Raw genomic sequence first — 20,447 nt, 5'->3', positions numbered from 1 at the left:
TGTATTTATACACGTAGCGCGGTGTATTGGTTTACGCGCACTGCGCTATGAACCCAGCAACCTGTGTTTCGTTCCCAGTCGTGGCTAACATCGGCGGTGAGCTAATTCTGAACCGTGTCCGGGCTCCATCCCTTCAGCAACCCACACTGACGCAGCATGATGAAATATGGCCAAACAATCCCCGTGACCGGCACAGCGTGGGGAAGCCTTTATTCGTCAGTGTATTAACAAAGGACCCTGCATTATTTTACAACGTCTACGTCTTAAGTGAAGATGCAAAGTATTTTATTTGACCTTGTCATGCGCTTTGCTTTTTTTTTACTTTTCCAGGAGTCTACAGTGGCACAACACCAGCTGCTGATTGAATTCCTGCAGCAGGTTCAGCGCGGCAAGCAGGCGGTGCGTTGTCTCATCTCACCACTCGCCGTTCCACAACATCACAAGCTCCGCCACACTGCGTGGCGTGTTTGGCGTTTCGCACAAACACAGAGTTAATGGAATGTGTATTTCCTCTGAAGCGTTTTTATTGCGATCCTGGTATAAAAGCTGATGAACTGATCGTGGTGGGTTCAATAATTAATTTTTGTACTGACAGCCTTGCAGCCCAAGCCTCTACTGTACACTTCTATCGTGTTCTTTGTTGTAACGTTTTCACCCGCACCCTACTGGACATCTGTGAAAAAGAGCTTAATACCTCATCGGATTCCTCCAGTGTAAACACATATTCTGATTCTGATATGCATATTTAGCAAGCTTAACGCCACTTAGCTTCTAAGATCTCGATAACATTCGATGCATTCAAAATGCTTTGGTCAAAGGCGGTGTTAATAATGGAGGTACGTTTTTTTATCTCCATATATATTTGTGCTGTACTACCAACAGTACTTTTTAAAAAATGTCTTTGCATTTATAGTTTCGAGACTGTCCCCCCCCCGCACCTTGTGGCCATGAGAGGTGTTCTCATTGACTACCACTCACGTTTGTAGTGGGTTCAATTGAGGCGCACACTCAACTTGGAGGCAACACTATCTATTAACGCATAACAACCAACGTGAACATTAAGTACAGGGTGGTGACCACCGTTCCTAATCTCGCTAACACTCGGGGCGAGTACTACACAGCGTGACCAGGGCAGGTGACGGGCTGCCTGGTCACGAACGACGATCGGAGACTCGAGGACCGCTGACGGCGTCTTCGTCCCGGGGTTGAACGGCCCAGCTCTCTGTTCACACCCCCCCCCCCCCCCCCCCGATTGTAACTGCCGTGGCTCCGCCCCAGGCCACGCCCCCAAGCTTCCCCCCTGGGGCCCCTAGCCCCACCCCCTTTGTCCGGTCACGTGTCCTTGTTGGTTTCACGCAGAGTGTCCACGGGCTGACACGACCTCCGTGACACCCGCCTACAGCACCCATACCGAGCCAACACGGTAGTGACGTCATGTGTCCCTACGCTCGTACGGTCCCTACACAGTAGTGACATCATATGTCCCTACGCTCGTACGGTCCCAACACAGTAGTGACATCATGTGTCCCTACGCTCGTACAGTCCCTACACAGTAGTGACATCATATGTCCCTACGCTCGTACGGTCCCTACACAGTAGTGACATCACATGTCCCTACGCTCGTACAGTCCCTACACAGTAGTGACATCACATGTCCCTACGCTCGTACAGTCCCTACACGGTAGTGACATCACATGTCCCTACGCTCGTACGGTCCCTACACGGTAGTGACATCACATGTCCCTACGCTCGTACAGTCCCTACACGGTAGTGACATCACAAGTCCCTACGCTCGTACAGTCCCAACACGGTAGTGACATCACATGTCGCTACGCTCGTACAGTCCCTACACAGTAGTGACATCACATGTCCCTACGCTCGTACGGTCCCGACAGTAGTGACGTCGTATGTCACGACACATTTATATTGTCCTCTGGTAATCTTTCAGTCATTTGTTTGACAGGCCTGACTGAATAATATTCGCCTGCAAAGCCAGGCGGGCTGGTGGATGAAGTGATATTGGTTTGTGTAGGCACAGAATAGAGTCCTGATTGCATTTGCATTTACCCTGTTGTACGTATTCACTCACCGTATTGTTGATTGTTAAATAAACGCGTGATTGGCATCTGTTGCAATATAACGACAACTGCAAAGCATTTATCATTGCGTCTTCTGCACAAATGCGATTGTGGTTACCGGTGCCGCACAAGCAAACCGTTTTCGTGTGATGCAGCCCAAGGCCGATTGTGTTTTTTTTTCTCTCTCCCTCCCTCCCCGCAGCAACTGGATCAGCTGTCGAAGGAGCTGAGCGTCCTGCAGGGCGATATGCGGCACGTCGAGGTGCGGGACTGTACCTCGGACGTGGGCACGGGGTCACGTGTTGCAAATAGGCCCTGAGCGCAAGCCGTCCCACGCTCCGATTTAAAGCTTTCGTGACTGCAAGGATTCATCTTCTTTGGTTCTTTCGGTAAAGTCACCGCCACCACGTAGAATGGGAACAAAATAATAATAAATTAATAGAATAAAATAACGCAATCAAATTCTCACGACGTTTTCGGCCACAGCACAAGCTGCCTTCATCAGGTGAAGGGACGAGACTGTCTGGAGGACAGCGCTGGAGTAGAAACACAACCAAGCTCAGACCGCGACCTTTAAGCTGTGTGAGAGTAATTAAGGTGCCTTGTGAAAGGAATTAGCATAACAATTGTCCTCCAGACAGTCTCGTCCTTTCACCTGATGAAGGCCGCTTGCGTTGTGGCCGAAACGTCGTGAGAATTTTATTGTCTTATTTTATTTTATCAATTTATTATTATTTTGTTCTCATTCTACGTGGTGGTGGTGACTTTACCGAAAGAACCAAAGAAGAAGTTTTCCACACTCGTGTGTAAATGAGCACGAGAGCCCCAGCCTCGCGATAACTAAAGCAAACTTTTTTTTATTTTACTAGGTAAGGCCTACTGAGCTGCATAGCTCTTTTTCGAAAAGCCTCCTTGGCCACAAATGATAGCTCAACGAAGTGGGCTATCGTGTGAACACTTATAGCGGCGAAACGCGCGCTTCTAAAACGTGGAAGGAAAAACCGGAGGACCCGGAGGAAAGTCCGCACGGCCGCTGTTGTCCCGGGGAGGGAGACACGCAAACTCCAAATATACGAACGTCATAGGTCGGGATTGAACCCACAGCCTCCTTGTATACTAGGCGAGGTAGTCAACATCTCGCCACGGGTTGCATCTGCAACAACCGCCGATGGTGAACAGGCCTGCCCATGGCTGTGTAGGCGACATTGCAGCTAGGCAGCATCTTGAGTACTTCAAAATGAAACGTGAAAAATTGCAACCACTGCGTTTTTTTTGCAGTGGTTCACCACCAGCACGTGTAATGAAAGCTCAACACGTTTGTCAATGACGGTGGCCCTAGACGTGTGTGTGTGTGTATAAATAATAGGATACGTGTTGGCCACCCACCTCCTCATGTGTCGTGCCGGCCTTCGTAGGCGTTCGCTAACAACAGCGTTTCAGGCTATATGGGGGGATCCTTATTTAATAGGATAGTAGGGAGCGGCAGTGTAGCGGTTAGCGGGCTGTACTACGAACCCGGCGACCCGGATTCGATTCTCGCTCATGGCCGACACCAGTGACGATTATCTGAACCAGTCCTGGGCCTCCCCCTAGGTCGACTCAGCCTCCAAATGAGTACCTGGTGCGGTGCGTGAACATCGCCTCTGGGGAGACAAAGGCGGCTGGGTGTGGTGTTGGCCACGCACCCCCCTCGTGTGTCGTACCGACCTTCGTAGATGCTCGCTAACAGCACTTGTCTCCACAGTCTGTTATAGCCTGTACGGGGGATCTTTGTCTTTATATAATAGGATACATTTTGGGCAGGGGGCTTCTCTGCATTGGTCTCGACGATTAAGAAGGGTGGGCCGTTGTCAGAAGCATTGCTTATCATATATCATTCCTTTCAAGGCAGGGTTTTTGACAGATATTTAAGAGTTTTTGTTACATGCGCGTTATTCGTGCGTCGTGTTAAGTTAATTTGTTTTCATTGAACACATGGGTTTTTGAGGATGCGTGAGAATCTATTCAGCCGTGGTAAATGTGCGATGACCATTTTGTTAGTTTAGAATAGTACGTTTTGCTTTTTATTGCCTTTCTTTTCTCGTGCTGCTTTATTGATATTAATGTGCATGTCCGGTGTCCTGACTTGCGTCATAGCATCGTTAATGGATCATCTTCAGGGTGGTTCGAGTGCCTTCCCTGTTACAGGCGGACTAGAGCGCTTGCGTAAATTATTTTAACTTCGGTTGGAAGGCGTCGCGAACCGAGACGTTGCTTGTAAAGTGTTCCGATGGTGTCGGCGTGGCTTCTACGTCAAATCGTATGTCGGCAAGTTTTTTTTCTTCCCCATGATGCTTAGCCCCTCGATTCAATCCCCCCGCCACCGTAATGTGCACATCTAGGAGCTGATGCAGAAACAGCACGAAGCCGTGGTGCCCCAAGTGCCCCAGTTGCCAGAGACCCCATCGACCAGGTGAACAACAACCGTTGGCTTTGGTGAACCGTGGCCCTGGCATGTATTAGAATTGGGAGCGCGCGATTGCTTTGGAAAGCCCCAAAAAGACGGTTTAAAATGGGGATCGATGTCTTTCGAAGTGTGGTTCTCGACAACGATAAGAAAACACGTCTTCCGGAAGATCCCTATGGAGTAGTACCGTCTTCCAGAAGGTGACTTATGAACGCACCCCTTTAAATTGCGCAAATACGTCCTGGGGGAAAGGTTATCCTGAACAACCGGTTTAACAAATAAATTAAAATCTTTTTGAAAGACGGCGCATTCTCCGGATGATAAGACGCGCCTGCTCCCGTTCCTTTCCTTTAAATGACATGGGAAAAAGTCCACCTCATAATCCGGATAATATGGCAATGGTCGCAAGAACCTGGGTGTACGAAACCCCGCGCTGGGAAACCAAGCCGTTTTCTCGTGCAGTTAGTTGACGCGGGCGGACTTCTTCTGACGTTGCTGCAACGTTGCGCTTGCGTGCTTTTTTTTTTCCAGCGGTTGTCTGGTGGACTCGGATCACCCCTTCCCTGCATTCACGGACAGCGCTCGGGTGAGCCGGCATGCCAGCGTCTCCCACGTGCGAGATTTACCCGGCACCTGAGCTTCGTTGTAACATCGTGATATGTAACGTACGGCTCTATCGGCTCGTTTTGTCATGTTTACGAGCGGTAAAGCCCCCCCCCCCCCCCCCCAATACGTCGTGGACGTTTTTTGACCACGGCGCATGTCGAAGGCAAGGATTACATGTGTGAGAATAGGTGCACTGTTGTAGCGTAGTGGTTAGCGCCCTGCGCTGCAAACCCGGCCTACCCGAGTTGGATTCCCGCTCACGGCCAACACTCGGTCCCCTCCCCTAGGTCGACTCAGTCTCAATCTAGTACTTGTTTCAGTGCGTAACCATCGCCACTGGGGAGACAAAGGCGGCCGTGCATGGTACTGGCCACACCCCCCCCCCCCCCCCCGTGTGGGGTGGCCCTGCGCTGTGGCCTAGAACACCGGTTGTGCATGGCCGGTCTTCCCGCCCAGGAACTATTCTACTTGGCTTCTCTAAGATCTGACAAGGCCGGGAGTGTCGCCGGCCATTTTGTTCATCGGCTATTGGAACGTTAAATACCCAACGAGGACGACTTCCCCCCTCGCCGCCACCCCCGCCGCCGATGGCGAGCACGTCTCTCTCCTCTCTCTCTCTCCGTGCTGGCTTGCAGGCGAAGCGGTTGCCGTGCCACGGGACTGACTCAATGGCGGCAAGGAGGCGGAAACTGTCGGCGCATTTCGACGGCCTGGAGCGGTGCTACTCCGCCCGCCGCCTGTCGTCGCCCCCGGGTCGGTACATCCCCCCTGCGTGGCGGCCGGCCCCAACGCCGTTCCGCCCGTTGTTGCACCTGGGGAAAGGTGTTACGCCTTTCCGAGGTCCATTATGTATGTTGAACTTCTTGCGCGTTAATCGGAGGTGCTGGGGGGGAAGGACAACGAACAAGAAACGGTGCTGTGGAACAGCGAGTCCTCCTTTGACGCGGTGGATGCGTTCCTTTTAAAAAACGTAAATTGCCGTAATAGAACGCGATGATGAAGTTTGGTGGGATGCAATGTACGCACACACAGACGGCGGGACAAATCACTCGGGGTACGCCGCCACGCTATTGTGTTATTTCGCGTACTGCATTGTACCACCCAGCCACGCGGCTCAGGAAAGTCGCCCATTGTAGATCTCTCAGAAACCGCGTTATAGTGGTGCGCATTCCGCGTTTTAACGGGCGCGTTCCCCTTTTTAACGGTGCAACGTTACGCAAAAAAGTCTTCCCTGATGGAATAACTTGCATTTAAAGCAAAAACGCGTTAGTGTGAACACAGCGCATTAACGCGATGACTTTGCCGCGGTGGGTCTTAACCGCGCCTGGCGATATCATCCAGTCACCAGCAGAGGGCTCTGCTCTTGCTCCAGTCTGAAATGACTGCATTGACGCGGCCAGTGCCTGCTTATCAACGCAAGTTCGTAAGCCCTTCGGGGAACTGCAGTACCATGGTGTGAAATGACGCCGGGGAGGCTGAACGTTATTCCGAGAAAGTTTGCCGTTTGTGGAGAATACTAAAAGTAAAGACGAGGATTCGTTTGACCGAGTGAAATAAAACAAATTTAGCCCCACAATCTCATGAGCCTTTTGGACCAGTTTCTGCCAGCAGCAGCAGCATTAGTTGAAGCAGGCGGACTCTGGATTTTGCCTTGACTTGCGCAGTCTTTTCAGCGCAGTTCTGTAATTGCAGATGTATATTTCACAGACTCTGTGTGCATGTATATTAAATTTATTTGTCACCGTACATAGCCAAACGTTCTAATCGGAGGTGGGTAATCACTGGGGTTAGGTGCAATGCAAAAATACGTCATGGGGCTCTTACGGCGTGGCCGGGAAGACCCAGGCATTCGCGTCTGCCGTGCCGGTGGCAGTGATCCACAGGCCTAAGACCCAACACGTCAATAAACTGGCAACGGACGGCACTATCGGAGTTGCGATAGAGTTAACACTTGTCTGGATTTGAGCAGGAGCTTGAGAAAGAGACGATTGTAGGGAATTCCAAAGTCGAGCAGTAGCGAGGAGAGAAACATACGTTTTGTGAGTTTACCACGTAGGCTTTCGCGACCAACATCGCAATTTCGATTTGAAGCTTTCGTGACTGCAAGGATTCATCTTCTTTGGTTCTTTCGGTAAAGTCACCACCACGTAGAATGAGAATAAAATAATAAAATAACGCAATTCATTGAAGCTCTGTCGTCCCGACAGTTCTGTACCTTTCACCTGAAGATGGCCGCTCGCGTTGTGGCCAAAACGTCGTGAGAATTTTATCATGTTATTTTATTATTTTATTCTCATTCTACGTGGTGGTGACTTTACCGAAAGAACCAAAGAAGACAATATCGCAATCTCACCCAAAAAATCTATATTGTGGAGAAGTTTTGTGACCTGCATCGTGGTGGTTGAACACAGTATGGGTGACACAAACCCGCCTGGTAGACCGAGCCCTCGGCGTGGGCGGGTGAATCAATGAGCGAAGTTCTGCGGCAGTGACAAGGAGGCGTCTGTGGAACACCGGTGAGCAAGTGGCGAGGGTGAATTCGCGGGGGTCTGAATCGTTGACAAACCCGACCGCTTTGCGTTCAACCCTGCCGGTGCGTGTCTCTGCGGTGCCGTCGGGGCTCAGATGAGGACAAGCGCGGAGAGCTGGAGGAGTTCCAGGACTGCCTGGCGAAGTTCACGCGCTACAGCTCCGTACGCCCGCTCGCCACGCTCTCCTACACCAGCGACATCTACAATGGCTCCAGCATCGTGTCCAGGTGACCCGTCTCCTCGTGTCCCCCGTTTCATTTTGATCATGAGGAGGGGAAGAATTAATAAATTTTATAAAGTCTCCCCGCGTCCGTTTACCCTCGGAGAGAGAGAATAATTCGGAGGTGTGTGGGAAACCACAGAGAAGCAGGGAAGGCGGCCTGAATGCACGGCAACAATTGCCCCCAAGCGTTGTGGTCCTATATTTGGATCATCTCCATGAATGTGGTTCGTAATGATGTCCCTCTGTCTCTTCCACCCCCCCCCCGACCGATGTTTTTCTTCTCTATATTCAGGAATATCTTAACCTTGTAATCGGATAATAATAGTGGTTTTTCCCCTTTTTTCTGGCAACAAAACTGAAACCTTTTTTACAAGGATTCATGTCTACTGCATTAACCACAATACCTGCAGTCAAAATGCAAACAAAAAACATACTATGATAATATATGTGTCATTGTCCTTGAAACTGATTGGTCCACACCAAGGGACGGCTTTCTTTTGAGCCTCGACCCAATTAGTGCTCGACCAGATGACGCCAAAAGGCGTCACACAGCTCAAAGACAATGCCACTATCAAAGTAATGAGGGCTCGGGGTGAGCATCTACATCATAATCGGATGTTCAGGACTCTGAAGAGTGCCATTTTGCAATTTGATGTGTAACAAACATATGAACCTGTAATTAGGGCAAATTAGTACGTGTGTGTAATGATTCACCGATTTAATGTTGATTCTTGAGCTCGCGATGCATTCATTGAACTGCTTGCGTAGGAGCCAGTGGGTTTAGATGTGTGCGCCTTGTATGTAATACCGACCCCAGCCACTAGTAGCCGTTGCATTTGTCACATCGTGGAAAAAAAAAGCTGCTTTTGAATGGCAATGATTGGGATTATTAATCAAATCTGTATGGGGGCAGGAGGGATTAACCATTACACCCCCCCTGATATTCAAAGTTTGTCGAGAAATATTAACAACATAAATTTGTCATTAGTACGTAAATTGATGACATTCAGTGACACCGTGTAACGTCTTGGTAAATGCTGCATTGATTGCCCTTGAAATCGTCTCTGATGTCTGGAAAGACATTGGTTCAAATAACTTAATTTAGTTTCTCTCAAACTGGCCTTTGAAGGGCAACTTTTATAGACTCGGTTGTAAGTGACGTAGCAATTCAGTTGTTTTGTCTGAGTTGGTGAATTGATGCTGCCACCCGCCGGCTTTGTAGTAGTCGCGGACGCGCACAGACAGAGGGGGGAGTTTTATTTTTATTTTCCAAAGAGTTAATTTAACTCAACTCGGGCCGCGCGCTTTGTTCCACGGTCGTGCCGCAAAAGCTGCGTTGACAAAGCGAGGCTAAGTGCGAGTTTGGGATGAAGCCTAATGCGCAAGACCTGGGCTACACAAGCACCATTGAGAGACGCTTGGACGCCTAATTCGGAAGCCCGAGAGTGACGTGAAGGGACACAATGGCTGGTCCCCAAGTGGCACCTGATAGCGGCGACGCGGCTTCGTGTTTGCCACGCTGCGTCATTGGCCGTGGGGTCTGGTTCGTGTTCAAGTCGGCGCGTTGACTCGTTCCCGACAGGGGAAATGTCAGAACTACTGTGGTTATGCTTCCCAGTTGTCTCTGGAAAGCTCTGCAGTGCAAAGAGGGAAACAAAATTACTTCTTGTAAATATGCGAATGCATTGTTGCATACCGCTAATTGTACGTATGTAATTTTGTGTGACTTCTTTTGCACCGTACGTAGAGAACCGTGATTGAAGTAATAGGTTTTACCCTTTTAACTGGCACAAAAACTGACACCTTTATTCAAGGCATCGTGTTTGCAATAACCACAACACAAGCAGTCAAAATCCAAACAAAAGAGACAACTCTGATAATAATATTGGCACTGTCCTTGAATTTGATTGGTCCACACCCGAGACGGCTTTTCTTAGAGCCCTTAGTCTCCACTGGTGTTGGACCAGAAGACGCCAAAAGGTGTACAACTCAAAAACAGCGCACTATAAGAGTATTGAGGGCTCGGGGTGAGCAATTACATTATGAGACCTCCTTTGCCAGTAACAAGATATAGGAATAGGTTTTACCCTTTTAACTGGCACAAAAACTGACACCTTTATTCAAGGCATCGTGTTTGCAATAACCACAACACAAGCAGTCAAAATGCAAACAAAAAAGACAACTCTGATAATAATAATAATATTGGCACTGTCCTTGAATTTGATTGGTCCACACCCGAGACGGCTTTTCTTAGAGCCTAGTCTCCACTGGTATTGGACCAGAAGACGCCAAAAGGCGTACTGAGACCTGCTAATCGAAGGTGAGCACATTTTACCTCCGAAGGCAAAAACGTGCTTCGGTTGGCGTTGCATAATCCGCGTGCGTGCACGATTTTTTTTACCCCATAACTGTTTAAGTATTAATAATAATAATGACGATGCCTTTTAATTCGACAGCATCGACTTCGATCGGGACTGCGATTACTTCGCCGTCGCCGGAGTGACCAAGAAGATCAAGGTGTTTGAGTACGGCACGCTGATCCGAGATGCGGTGGACATTCACTACCCCGTGATCGAGATGACCTGCGACTCCAAGATCAGGTGCGCTTCCACCACTCCGCAATCCACTGCCAAGTCCACCCACGCTGCCTACGCCTTTGCACCGGTCCGCAGGGGCCACTACTCCCTGCTCACGGTCGTCGTTGTCACCAGAGTAGTCCTCGTATGAGCAAAGCGTGCCGACGTAACGCAGTGGTGAGGGGGGAGAGTGGAGGCAACCTTTCCATTGCAAGCATACTGCTTCGGATGTTATAATAGTTTACATTTATACGTAAGGTGCCTTCCGCTAATGTCTCAGGGCACCTAAGCGCACACGGCCTTACCCCGGAGGGGTGTGCTTGTATGCAGATTAAACTGCTTCTGAAACGGTCCTGGCAAAAAGGCGCCCCGTCAACCCGCATTGACCGGCGTGGGGGAGGACTGGCAAGAGCAGCTGTATCAACCGATGTACATTTGTGAAAAAATAAACTTTATTATTAATTTATTTCCTTATATATTTTTTATTATCAAACATTGCTTCCCTGCCCGGTGCTGCTGCAGCTGCATCAGCTGGAGCAAGTACCACAAGGGCATCCTGGCCAGCAGTGACTACGAGGGCAGCGTGATCCTCTGGGATGGCTTCACAGGACAGAGGACAAAGGTTTTCCAGGTGTGGAGCGTCGTTCTCTTAAGCATTGTTCTGGTGTCGCCGAGATCCTGGGCGGTTGAAATCCAGGTTTTAACCACCCGTTGATAGTCTCAGCCTGGTCACCAGTGACTGTACGCACAAAAAAAAGCAGTCACGTTGAAGTCGGTCCTGAAACTAATTTTTGCTAAATTCCAGCCCTTGAGAAGTCAACGTCGGTTTGGCTCGCCGCGCGTCGAACATTACTCTCTCGATAGCAGAGCGGGATAGGGAAGTGTTGCCCCTTTTCTCTTTGTGTGGATTAGAGGTCACCTTTAAGGGATCCCAGAGGTGGCTCTGTAACATCCGCTTCCCTGGGCCGTTGCTGAACACGTAGGGTTGCGTCATTGCTCTGGGACGGACGTGATTGGACGCCTTGCCTCGTGACGTGATGCCATCATGATAAGAAGAAACATTTCCACGAAAAAAAAACATTGGTGGGGAAATAAAAAAAAATCGTGCGATGCCTTTTGCGAGACACCCAAGACAAACATACTCTTTGGTTCTATTCGGTAAAGTCACCACGTAGGTAAAAAAATAAAACGACAAAAATCACGACGTTTCGGCGAACAACACAAGCGGCCTTCATCAGGTGAAGGGACCGGGCTGTCTCGAGGACAGTGCTGGAGTGAAACACAGCCATGCTCAGACCGCGACCTTTAAGCTGTGTGCGAGGAAACAAGGCGCCTTGACAAAGGAATTAGCATAAAAAATTAGTATTTGATTGGCCGACTTAGCATAGAGGTGGTGTACGTGCGGGTGAACATGCCGGTTGGCGCGGGAGGGGGGTGGAGGGGGAGTTTACCTATTGATGGTGTGAAAAGGGAATTTAAGAGCTGCGAAAGTTTGGGGTACCACTACTTGAAAAATATACTGTACCTTGAAAATTAGTTTAATGTTTGGTTCAATTTAGAACATCTTTCCAATGGTTGCTTAATTTGAAACCATCTTCTCGGTTGAATTTGTCATTAATTTCAATGTTCCGGGAAGGTAATCTATCGGTCAGTGCCCTTGCCACTGGTTCACTTTGCACAGAGTTTGTTTCAAGTCTCGCAGTTTGTAATGTTTATGGTATTAGTAATAGTCATACCGTTATTTGTTATCCAGGAAAAAACCTCACTTCTGCATTGAGATATTTTCATTATCTTTTTAAGGAGTGCTGAGCATGTGGAAGGAAACTTGAATGCCCAGAAAAGATAAAGCAGGGGATATCAATTGGAAGGTTTGGATGAATGGATTAATGACCTGAGTTCGATTCCCCAGCTCTGGCCATCATCGGTGATACATCTGAACCGGTTCTGGGTCAGCTTTTAATGAGTTTAAACATGAGTACCAGAGAGACAAAGGTGGCTGCGCGTGCTGCTAGCCACACCACGCCCTCGTGCACCGTTCCGGCCTTCGTAGATGCTCTCACATGGCGCTTGTCCCAACAGTCTGTGTGCCTTTGGAAGGGTGGGGGGGGGTGGGCGGGGCGGAAACTTTGTCTTTGTCCACATGCGGTGTTGATGTGCTCAGCAGTGCGATGATCGCATGGTGAAATTGTATTCTTTCGGAATGTCCGCTCCCTTAGGAACACGAGCAGCGATGTTGGAGCGTGGACTTCAACCTGATGGACCCCGAGATCCTAGCGTCTGGATCCGATGACACCAAAGGTAAAATGGCAAGGCCGCACTCTGTCGGCGTGACATCATCAGGGATTTAATTTTCGATTGAAGCTTTCGTACTGCAAGGATGAATCTTTTTTGGTTCTTTCGGTAAAGTCACCACGTAGAATGAGAATAAAATAATAAATTAATTAAGTAAAATAACACAATAAAATATCTCACGACGTTTCGGCCACAACACAAGCGGCCTTCTTCAGGTGAAAGGAACAGGCCTGTCGGGACGACAGAGCTGCAATGAACGCTGTTAAGATTCGTAGCGTCTTTTTAAGCTGGTTCAGAGAATTGAGGCACCTTGACAAAGGGGTTTACATATCAAACAGGAGAATTTAGCATTGAAATAGCTGAGTGATTAGCTTTGTGACTGGTCATTGAAATAGCTATGTCAAAGTCAAAGCCTACACATCCACAGAGGCACCTAGTACAAATCAAACAGGAGAATTTAGCATTGAAATAGCTGAGTGATTAGCTTGTGACTGGTCATAGAAATAGCTATGTTAAAGTCAAAGCTTACACATCCACAGAGGCACCTAGTACATATCAAACAGGAGAATTTAGAATTGGAATAGCTGAGTGATTAGCTTTGTGACTGGTCATAGAAATAGCTATGTTAAAGTCAAAGCCTACACATACACAGAGGCACCTAGTACAAATCAAACAGGAGAATTTAGCATTGAAATAGCTGAGTGATTAGCTTGTGACTGGTCATAGAAATAGCTATGTTAAAGTCAAAGCTTACACATCCACAGAGGCACCTAGTACATATCAAACAGGAGAATTTAGCATTGGAATAGCTGAGTGATTAGCTTTGTGACTGGTCATAGAAATAGCTATGTTAAAGTCAAAGCCTACACATCCACAGAGGCACCTAGTACAAATCAAACAGGAGAATTTAGCATTGAAATAGCTGAGTGATTAGCTTGTGACTGGTCATAGAAATAGCTATGTTAAAGTCAAAGCTTACACATCCACAGAGGCACCTAGTACATATCAAACAGGAGAATTTAGCATTGGAATAGCTGAGTGATTAGCTTTGTGACTGGTCATAGAAATAGCTATGTTAAAGTCAAAGCCTACACATCCACAGAGGCACCTAGTACAAATCAAACAGGAGAATTTAGCATTGAAATAGCTGAGTGATTAGCTTGTGACTGGTCATAGAAATAGCTATGTTAAAGTCAAAGCTTACACATCCACAGAGGCACCTAGTACATATCAAACAGGAGAATTTAGCATTGGAATAGCTGAGTGATTAGCTTGTGACTGGTCATAGAAATAGCTATGTTAAAGTCAAAGCCTACACATCCACAGAGGCACCTAGTACAACTCAAACAGGAGAATTTAGCATTGAAATAGCTGAGTGATTAGCTTGTGACTGGTCATAGAAATAGCTATGTTAAAGTCAAAGCTTACACATCCACAGAGGCACCTAGTACATATCAAACAGGAGAATTTAGCATTGAAATAGCTAAGTGATTAGCTTGTGACTGGTCATAGAAATAGCTATGTTAAAGTCAAAGCTTACACATCCACAGAGGCACCTAGTACAAATCAAACAGGAGAATGTAGCATTGAAATAACTGAGGGATTAGCTTGTGACTGGTCATAGAAATAGCTATGTTAAAGTCAAAGCTTACACATCCACAGAGGCACCTACTACAAATCAAACAGGATAATTTATCATTGAAATAGCTGAGTGATTAGCTTGTGACTGGTCATAGAAATAGCTATGTTAAAGTCAAAGCTTACACATCCACAGAGGCACCTACTACAAATCAAACAGGAGAATTTATCATTGAAATAGCTGAGTGATTAGCTTGTGACTGGTCATAGAAATAGCTATGTTAAAGTCAAAGCTTACACATGCACAGAGGCACCTAGTACAAATCAAACAGGAGAATTTAGCATTGAAATAGCTGAGCGATTAGCTTGTGACTGGTAATAGAAATAGCTATGTTAAAGTCAAAGCTTACACATGCACAGAGGCACCTAGTACAAATCAAACAGGAGAATTTAGCATTGAAATAGCTGAGTGATTAGCTTGTGACTGGTCATAGAAATAGCTATGTTAAAGTCAAAGCTTACACATGCACAGAGGCACCTAGTACAAATCAAACAGGAGAATTTAGCATTGAAATAGCTGAGTGATTAGCTTGTGACTGGTAATAGAAATAGCTATGTTAAAGTCAAAGCTTACACATCCACAGAGGCACCTAGTATAAATCAAACAGGAGAATTTAGCATTGAAATAACTGAGGGATTAGCTTGTGACTGGTCATAGAAATAGCTATGTTAAAGTCAAAGCTTACACATCCACAGAGGCACCTAGTACAAATCAAACAGGATAATTTATCATTGAAATAGCTGAGTGATTAGTTTTTTGACTGGTCATAGAAATAGCTATGTTAAAGTCAAAGCTTACACATCCACAGAGGCACCTAGTACAAATCAAACAGGAGAATTTAGCATTGGAACAGCTGAGTGATTAGCTTTGTGACTGGTCATAGAAATAGCTATGTTAAAGTCAAAGCCTACACATCCACAGAGGCACCTCGTACAAATCAAACAGGAGAATTTAGCATTGAAATAGCTGAGTGATTAGCTTTGTGACTGGTCATAGAAATAGCTATTTTAAAGTCAAAGCTTACACATCCACAGAGGCACCTAGTACAAATCAAAGAGGAGAATTTAGCATTGAAATAGCTGAGTGATTAGCTTGTGACTGGTCATATAAATAGCTGTGTTAAAGTCAAAGCTTACACATCCACAGAGGCACCTAGTACAAATTAAACAGGAGAATTTAGCTTCGAAATAACTGAGGGATTAGCTTGTGACTGGTCACTGAAACAGCTATGTTAAAGTCAAAGCTTACACATCCACAGAGGCACCAGGGATGACCAGCGTTCCTTCTGGGCCCAAGGGCTCTTTAAAAGTGATTATTTTTCTCACTTTGGTTTCCAGCTGTTCGGGCGGACTCGTTCCTTTTGAAGTCGGTTCCACAGTTTTGGGGTTCCTTCCCTACCCCCTATGGCTAGGCTGCTTAGCTTTTAAATTCCGCAAACCTGGACGATAATTGAGCCGGAGAGAGTTGCGGGCATCTGGAAGCTTCTTATCTCTTGCCTCAGCCTCTCTTTTCTTCCTGGCAAACTGCGTTTTATGTCGTGGTTGTGGTGGTGGTGGCGGCGATAGGGGTGTGAAATGTCATGCCCCTAAATTGACCCCCCCACTTTCCCCAGGGTCTCGCAATTCGATTTGCGTCCCGTCAGTCGCACTCCGCGCCAACTTCCCCGCCACCCCTCGGTGCTTCGTCGCTGCCGGCCCGTAACTTCCTGCTCAGCGACGAAGGGCTCCATTGCCGCTCTCTCTCAGCTGCTCCTCCTCATCTCCATCTCGCCGGCGCCGTCTCTTCCTTCCGCTGCCTTCCTCCGCTCCTTTCACGCTCCTCCGTCGTCAACCCCGCGGTCGGTTTTTGCATGACGTGTGCCGCTCCCTTTCCCGCTCAATTCCTTTTTGCTTCAGCAGCAGCAGCACGTGACCCCCGTCTGTTCCTTATACAGTGGTCCCTCGTAAAAATAACCCGCAATAGACGAAATCCGCGAAGTAATCAGCTTTATTTTTTACAATTGTTATACATATTTTAAGGCCGCGAAACCCCTAACCACACACTTTTATACACTTTTCTCAGACAGGCATTAGCATTTTCTCACATTTCTCTCTTATTTAAACACTCTCAAAGTTCAAACTTTCGCAGATTTAAAAAAATAAGTGCAATATTAGTAAATGAAACCAAAGATCAAAACCTGTTTTCAAGCCCAAAACATTTTTGTGAATCTGGCTAGCCGAACGCATTCTGTACTCCCTTAGCTAATCAGGACGCAGAACACAATGCGCGTTCATACTGTACGCAGGAAAAGAAAGCGTGCAAAATTACACTAAACAAAAATCCGCGAAACAGCGAGGCCACGCAAGGTGAACTGCGTTATAGTGAGGGACAACTGTACCTCCATCCCTTAACCTAAACCCATCCCCCCCCGCCCCCCGCCCAGTCAAGCTGTGGTCCACGCACATGGACGCTTCCGTCGCGTGCATCGAAGCGAACACCAACGTCTGCTGCGTCAAGTTCAGCCCCACGTCACGCTACCACCTAGCGTTGGCTTGCGCAGGTGGGCGCTCGAGTCCGCACCGCGCGTTTTACCTCGCTCGCCTGATGATCGCGCGCTCGTTTTGGGGGGAGAGGGGATTTGGCGAGCGGCGGGTACGGTGGGGGTACGGTGGGGGGTTACGGTGTGGGGGTACGGTGTGGGGGTATATTGGTGGGTACGGTGTGGGGTTACAGTGTGGGGGTACGGTGTGGGGGTACGGTGTGGGGGTATATTGGTGGGTACGGTGTGGGGTTACGGTGTGGGGGTACGGTGTGGGGGTACGGTGTGGGGGTATATTGGTGGGTACGGTGTGGGGTTACGGTGTGGGGGTACGGTGTGGGGGTATATTGGTGGGTACGGTGTGGGGTTACGGTGTGGGGGTACGGTGTGCAGGTATATTGGTGGGTACGGTGTGGGGTTACGGTGTGGGGGTACGGCTTGCGGGCCGTGGCGTTTCTGTGCCCGGTGTTGCTCAGTGCCGCCCCCCCAACAGCAACCGTTGGAAGATCTCTGCGCAAAAATGCACGCGTGTTAAGAATCTATTTACAATCCATGCACGCTGGGTCCTCTCGAACCATTGGGCTAATTGATTTAACGATGTGGAACAAGACGGAACATACGAGATAGACGATGCAAATAAGAAAGAAGGGAAAACATTTTTAAATCAAATCGTTGTCCCGAATAGTCTCTGTTCGTTGAATTGTTGCGGCGGGGACGAGGAATGGCGGTGAATCGTTGTGTGACGAGTACTCGCTGCGGTTAAAAATTCATCGCCGTAGAGGTTATGCAGACAGATCTCGATGTGCACGGCTACACGCTTCAATTAAATGGGGAACGTAGCAGCGGCGGCGGCGGCGGTTGTGTTTTACAACAAGGTGGGCATTGTGAATCATCGGTGGAAGCATTATTTTTTGTTCGTATTCTCCTGTGGACAGGCTATTAACGCGTTACTCACTGAAGAGTGCCGAGCTGTCCTCGCTACCCTCCGTGACATTGCCGCGGGCGTAGTAAGCTTTTATACCCTCCCTTACATTTAATTGGCGAAAAATAAGACTTTGTGAATAAAGAACTAAGACTGTGAGAATGATAAGCAAATGACGGTAATGGACCTCCTTTTGGGGGCATTATTCCACTTCCTTTCCGGCTAACGTTTCACAAGAGCCCTCGTTGGGTGTGATTTTTCCACCGCACGGTTGATTGGGCCAGCTTAATCTGAGCCGGGCGATTCGTCCGCCGTCTTTGAAAGGCGCGGGGAGAGGCGGGGGGCACGGGACTCGCGCGAGCGTGAAGTGACCCCTTCCGATTGTGCTCGGCAGACCACTGCGTCCACTATTACGACCTGCGCAACACCGAGCTGCCCGTCACGGTGTTCAAGGGCCACCGGAGAGCCGTCTCGTACGCCAAGTTCGTGAGCGGCGAGGAGATCGTCTCTGCGTGAGTAGTGCCCATTGAAAGGCGCGGCCGTTTAAAGTGGCAGGGGGCCAGATCAACTCGGAATGCCCACCCAATCACGCGCGGCTCGCCAGTTATGAAAGTTGTGCTTGAATTAAAAGTTATTTTTTTATTTAGAGCTTTCGTGACTGCAGCAATTCATATTCTTAGCTCTTTCGGTAAAGTCACCACGTTGAAGGGAAACAATAAAATAATAAAATATATATAAAACAATAAAAATTCTCACGACGTTTCGACCATAACACCATAACACACCTGATGATGACCGTTTGTGTTATGGTCGAAACGTCGTGAGAGTTTTTATTGTTTTATATATATTTTATTATTTTATTGTTTACCTTCAACGTGACTTTACAGAAAGAGCTAAGCATATAAAAAGTTATTTATTTCTGTGAAAGAAAAAATCTAAAATGGTTCGCTAAGAATTTTCTTTTCTCAAAATGTATTTACCTGCGGAGTCAAGAAACCGCGAAAGGCCGTCGAATTGAGCTTGTGCCGTGCCTTTTGCTGCTGCTGCGTGCGCCCTTGCGAGACTGGCCCTGTTTAATCGCCGGTGCCCGCGTCCGCTTACAAAATCGAGGGCCTCATTCGCTCACGTTGTTTCGTTCGGGGGCAGCTCGATAGACGGCCAGCTGAAGCTGTGGAGCGTGAACAAGCCCCGCTGCACGCGCTCCTTCAGAGGCCACGTCAACGAAAGGACCTTTGGGGGGCTGGCCACCAACGGGGACTACGTCGCTTGCGGTGAGCGCAGCCTCCGCACGCTGACCCCCACCCCCCCACCCACCCAACCCTTGCCTGCCCCCCCCACACCCCCTGCTTATCGCGTGCACAGATACACACACACACACGCGCGCGCGATCATGTTTCAATCGTGACAATCCCCCGATTTACCTCTGTCTTTATTTTTATTTTTTGTTTTGTTTTTGGGCCGAGCGGTGGTGGCGCTTGCCGTGGGGTTTGTCGCCTTTGAAGCCGGGCGAGGGCCCCCCCTCCAGGGGGGCGACCCCCCTAGGGGGGGGGGGGCCGTCGTGTCAACGGCGGCGTTTCCCGTGGTCAGCTTCGCGTGTTGGAGTCATCGTCGGGGAAAGCAGCGGTTGGGTCACTTTGCGCGCGGTCGAAATGTACCGAATTTTAAAAAAAATCGCCCACAAAATTGCCAATTTGAACGCTTGCGATGACGAACGGCCGCCTGCTGGAAAGCGTCGGCTAATTGATGCGCGCGGATGATTTCCCGGGACACGCGTTTGGCTCGCGTCTCGTCGGTTGCGCGTGGCGTGCGCGTGGTGGAGGCGGGCGGCGGCGGCGGCGGGGTGGATGATGGCATCGCTCGTTTTTGAACCGGTGATGCTTCGCCGGTCTCTCACGTGTCCCCCCCCCCCCCCCCTTCTGACCGTGCCGCCGGTCGCTCCGCTCTCTCTCTCTCTCCGCCCTCTCCGTACGCAGGGAGTGAGGACAACTCGCTGTACGTCTACTACAAGGGCCTCTCCGAGGTGTCGCTCACGTTCAAGTTCGACGTGGCGACGGGTGCGCTGGGGAAGGAGAGTGAAGGGGACGGGAGAGAGTTTGTGAGCGCCGTGTGCTGGCGGCTGCTGCCGGACGGGGTGAGCGCACGCCCTGCAGCCTGGCCCGCGGGCCCGGGCCGGTCGCCCGCCGCCCTTCACGCTTGCTCACTCGCTCGCTCCCTCACACGCGGATGCTCGCCCGTCTGATTCGCTCGCTCCCTCAGAGTTACTCAGCCGCAAAATTCCCCTCGGCCCCCCCGGGGGTCACCCACCCCCGCAAGACGTACGTACGTATGCACGCTGAGCTTCTTTTGTACCGTACGTGGCCAACCGTGCTAATTGAAGGTGCGGAATCCACTCGCCGAAGGTTACTCGCCCACAAAATCCACTCGACCAAAGAGGGCCTTTTTTTAAGAGCAAGCGTGGAACCCTCACGGCTTCCTATATTCAGATTCCTCAAGCAACCCGGTGTTGTCCCGGGCGCGTGCACAACGGCATCCACACTCTTTGGTTCTATTCGGTAAAGTCACCACGTAGGTAAAAAATCAAACAACAAAAATCACGACGTTTCGGCCACAACACAA

At 48.9% G+C, this 20,447-nt stretch overlaps 1 protein-coding gene across 1 annotated transcript in view; it reads left to right on the top strand.

Moving 5' to 3' along the window:
* LOC116937381 (E3 ubiquitin-protein ligase COP1-like) overlaps positions 1 to 20,447 on the top strand; it is a 63,178-nt gene that overhangs the window by 40,462 nt on the left and 2,269 nt on the right. The window contains exons 7-19 of the mRNA XM_076062820.1: positions 331 to 399; positions 2,281 to 2,340; positions 4,460 to 4,530; positions 5,056 to 5,110; positions 5,766 to 5,883; positions 7,756 to 7,888; positions 10,341 to 10,484; positions 10,983 to 11,091; positions 12,677 to 12,758; positions 16,814 to 16,930; positions 18,226 to 18,343; positions 18,978 to 19,102; positions 19,805 to 19,962. Coding sequence (XP_075918935.1) covers positions 331 to 399; positions 2,281 to 2,340; positions 4,460 to 4,530; positions 5,056 to 5,110; positions 5,766 to 5,883; positions 7,756 to 7,888; positions 10,341 to 10,484; positions 10,983 to 11,091; positions 12,677 to 12,758; positions 16,814 to 16,930; positions 18,226 to 18,343; positions 18,978 to 19,102; positions 19,805 to 19,962 — 1,359 coding nt within the window. The remainder of the gene's footprint in view (positions 1 to 330; positions 400 to 2,280; positions 2,341 to 4,459; positions 4,531 to 5,055; positions 5,111 to 5,765; positions 5,884 to 7,755; positions 7,889 to 10,340; positions 10,485 to 10,982; positions 11,092 to 12,676; positions 12,759 to 16,813; positions 16,931 to 18,225; positions 18,344 to 18,977; positions 19,103 to 19,804; positions 19,963 to 20,447) is intronic.

This window comes from Petromyzon marinus, unplaced genomic scaffold, assembly GCF_048934315.1.
Source record: "Petromyzon marinus isolate PM22_M1 ecotype Great Lakes invasive population unplaced genomic scaffold, UKy_Petmar_22M1.pri1.0 PM_G_Scaffold_72, whole genome shotgun sequence".
NCBI classification, from domain to species: Eukaryota; Metazoa; Chordata; class Hyperoartia; order Petromyzontiformes; family Petromyzontidae; genus Petromyzon; species Petromyzon marinus.
Note: the sequence above shows the minus strand (reverse complement) of the source record. Positions and strands in the feature narration are given on the sequence as shown.